The sequence below is a fragment of the Oncorhynchus gorbuscha genome, unplaced genomic scaffold, assembly GCF_021184085.1.
Source record: "Oncorhynchus gorbuscha isolate QuinsamMale2020 ecotype Even-year unplaced genomic scaffold, OgorEven_v1.0 Un_scaffold_1028, whole genome shotgun sequence".
Classification (NCBI taxonomy): Eukaryota; Metazoa; Chordata; class Actinopteri; order Salmoniformes; family Salmonidae; genus Oncorhynchus; species Oncorhynchus gorbuscha.
Window position 1 is genome coordinate 223,671 of NW_025745938.1, and position 2,867 is coordinate 226,537.

At 61.0% G+C, this 2,867-nt stretch overlaps 1 protein-coding gene across 1 annotated transcript in view; it reads right to left on the bottom strand.

Annotated features, from left to right (window-relative positions):
- LOC124021037 (dual specificity mitogen-activated protein kinase kinase 5-like) overlaps window positions 1-2,659 on the bottom strand; it is a 47,898-nt gene extending 45,239 nt beyond the window's left edge. Inside the window, exon 1 of the mRNA XM_046336347.1 lies at window positions 2,303-2,659. Coding sequence (XP_046192303.1) covers window positions 2,303-2,345 — 43 coding nt within the window. The 5' untranslated portion in view covers window positions 2,346-2,659. The remainder of the gene's footprint in view (window positions 1-2,302) is intronic.
- Between the last annotated feature and the right edge of the window lie 208 nt (window positions 2,660-2,867).

Sequence of the window (2,867 nt, forward strand, 5' to 3'; positions counted from 1 at the left end):
GACAGGCAAGGAACAACTCATTGTTTCATTGGTGAAACGGACCACACATCAACAACACTTTCTTTCTTAGTCGTGAAAACATTTAGAAAATGTATTAAAACACAAATGGAACATCCAATGCATTAGAGCTTTAGTGAGTTTTAGAGGGAAACGAAGCCACACTGCACATTTCCCTCAACACAATACCATTAAAGTCCATGTTAAAGGCTCTGTCAATTTTGATTGATTGCTTTGCAGTGGCTGTGTTGATTCTTTCCACTCATGGGCACCCACAGTTCTCTAGTCCTCTACCCAGAACCCACCACTTTCTCTCTACAGTCTTTCTCTCGCCCCAGCACCCAGTCTCCCTCTCGCGCCCCAGCACCCAGTCTCCCTCTCTCGCCCCAGCACCCAGTCTCCCTCGCTCGCCCCAGGCCCCAGTCTCCCTCGCTCGCCCCAGGCCCCAGTCTCCCTCGCTCGCCCCAGGCCCCAGTCTCCCTCGCTCGCCCCAGTCTCCCTCTCGCGCCCCAGCCCCCAGTCTCCCTCTCGCGCCCCAGCCCCCAGTCTCCCTCTCTCGCCCCAGCCCCCAGTCTCCCTCTCTCGCCCCAGGCCCCAGTCTCTCGCCCCAGGCCCCAGTCTCTCGCCCCAGGCCCCAGTCTCTCGCCCCAGGCCCCAGTCTCTCGCCCCAGGCCCCAGTCTCTCGCCCCAGGCCCCAGTCTCTCGCCCCAGCCTCCCTCTCTCGCCCCAGCACCCAGCCTCTCTCGCCCCAGCACCCAGCCACTCTCTCTCTCGCCCCAGCACCCAGCCACTCTCTCTCTCGCCCCAGCACCCAGCCACTCTCTCTCTCGCCCCAGCACCCAGCCACTCTCTCTCTCGCCCCAGCACCCAGCCACTCTCTCTCTCGCCCCAGCACCCAGCCACTCTCTCTCTCGCCCCAGCACCCAGCCACTCTCTCTCTCGCCCCAGCACCCAGCCTCTCTCTCGCCCCAGCACCCAGCCTCTCTCTCGCCCCAGCACCCAGCCTCTCTCTCTCTCTCTCCCCAGCACCCAGCCTCTCTCTCTCTCTCTCCCCAGCACCCAGCCTCTCTCTCTCTCTCTCCCCAGCACCCAGCCTCTCTCTCTCTCTCCCCAGCACCCAGCCTCTCTCTCGCTCGCCCCAGCACCCAGCCTCTCTCTCGCTCGCCCCAGCACCCAGCCTCTCTCTCGCTCGCCCCAGCCTCTCTCTCGCTCGCCCCAGCCTCTCTCTCGCTCGCCCCCAGCCTCTCTCTCTCTCGCCCCAGCCTCTCTCTCTCGCCCCCAGCCTCTCTCTCTCTCGCCCCCAGCCTCTCTCTCTCTCCCCCAGCCTCTCTCTCTCTCTCGCCCCCAGCCTCTCTCTCTCTCGCCCCAGCCTCTCTCTCTCTCGCCCCAGCCTCTCTCTCTCTCGCCCCCAGCCTCTCTCTCTCTCTCGCCCCAGCCTCTCTCTCTCTCTCTCGCCCCAGCCTCTCTCTCTCTCTCTCGCCCCAGCACCCAGCCTCTCTCTCTCTCTCTCGCCCCAGCACCCAGCCTCTCGCTCTCTCTCGCCCCAGCACCCAGCCTCTCTCGCTCTCTCTCGCCCCAGCACCCAGCCTCTCTCGCTCTCTCTCGCCCCAGCACCCAGCCTCTCTCGCTCTCTCTCGCCCCAGCACCCAGCCTCTCCCTCTCTCGCCCCAGCACCCAGCCTCTCTCTCTCTCTCTCTCTCTCGCCCCAGCACCCAGCCTCTCTCGCTCTCTCTCACCCCAGCACCCAGCCTCTCTCGCTCTCTCTCGCCCCAGCACCCAGCCTTTCCCTCTCTCGCCCCAGCACCCAGCCTCTCCCTCTCTCGCCCCAGCACCCAGCCTCTCTCTCTCTCGCCCCAGCACCCAGCCTCTCTCTCTCTCGCCCCAGCACCCAGCCTCTCTCTCTCTCGCCCCAGCACCCAGCCTCCCTCTCCCTCGCCCCAGCACCCAGCCTCCCTCTCTCTCGCCCCAGCACCCAGCCTCCCTCTCTCTCGCCCCAGCACCCAGCCTCCCTCTCTCGCCCCAGGACCCAGCCTCTCTCGCCCTAGCACCAGCCTCTCTCTCTCGCCCCAGCACCCAGCCTCTCTCGCCCCAGCACCCAGCCTCTCTCGCCCCAGCACCCAGCCTCTCTCACCCTAGCACCAGCCTCTCTCTCTCTCGCCCCAGCACCCAGCCTCTCTCTCACCCCAGCACCCAGTCCCTCTACACAGCCAACATCCCTCCCCATCAATGAACTGTGATCTCATCGCAGAGCTTAGAAAACCAAGTTTGTAGTGATCAGAACACACACACACAAAAACAAACATACCTCGAGGAAATATCTGGAGAGGCTCAGGCAGTAGGCCATTCATCCGCTGCTCCTTCACATTATTGCAGTACTGAGGAGAGAGAGGAAGAGATACCCAATAATCATCAGTGAGGAAGAGGAGGATAGCGAATGTAAATCCCTTTTAACCAAATCTTTTCTCAACACCAGGGTGGTGAGTATAGCCTAGTCTACAACAAACACATGCTGTGTTGAAAGCTGCTGCAGGTACAGTCTAGTGCCCTGTGGGCGAGTTCAGGAACGGCTGTAGCATCAACCTCCTCCTTTCCAGGTCATCAGCTCACCGAACAGTCGGTTAGACCCTGTTGGTATCTCTCACACACACACACACACACACACACACACACACACACACACACACACACACACACACACACACACACACACACACACACACACACACACACACACACACACGCCTTGGAGACTACTGCCAAAGCAACATTGCAATTCATGTTTCAGTTAACTAAACCATCTGTTAAAAAGTGTGCATGTGAGTGTGTGTTTACCCCCCCCCCTTCTCTGGAGGGTTGAGACCTTTGGAAAT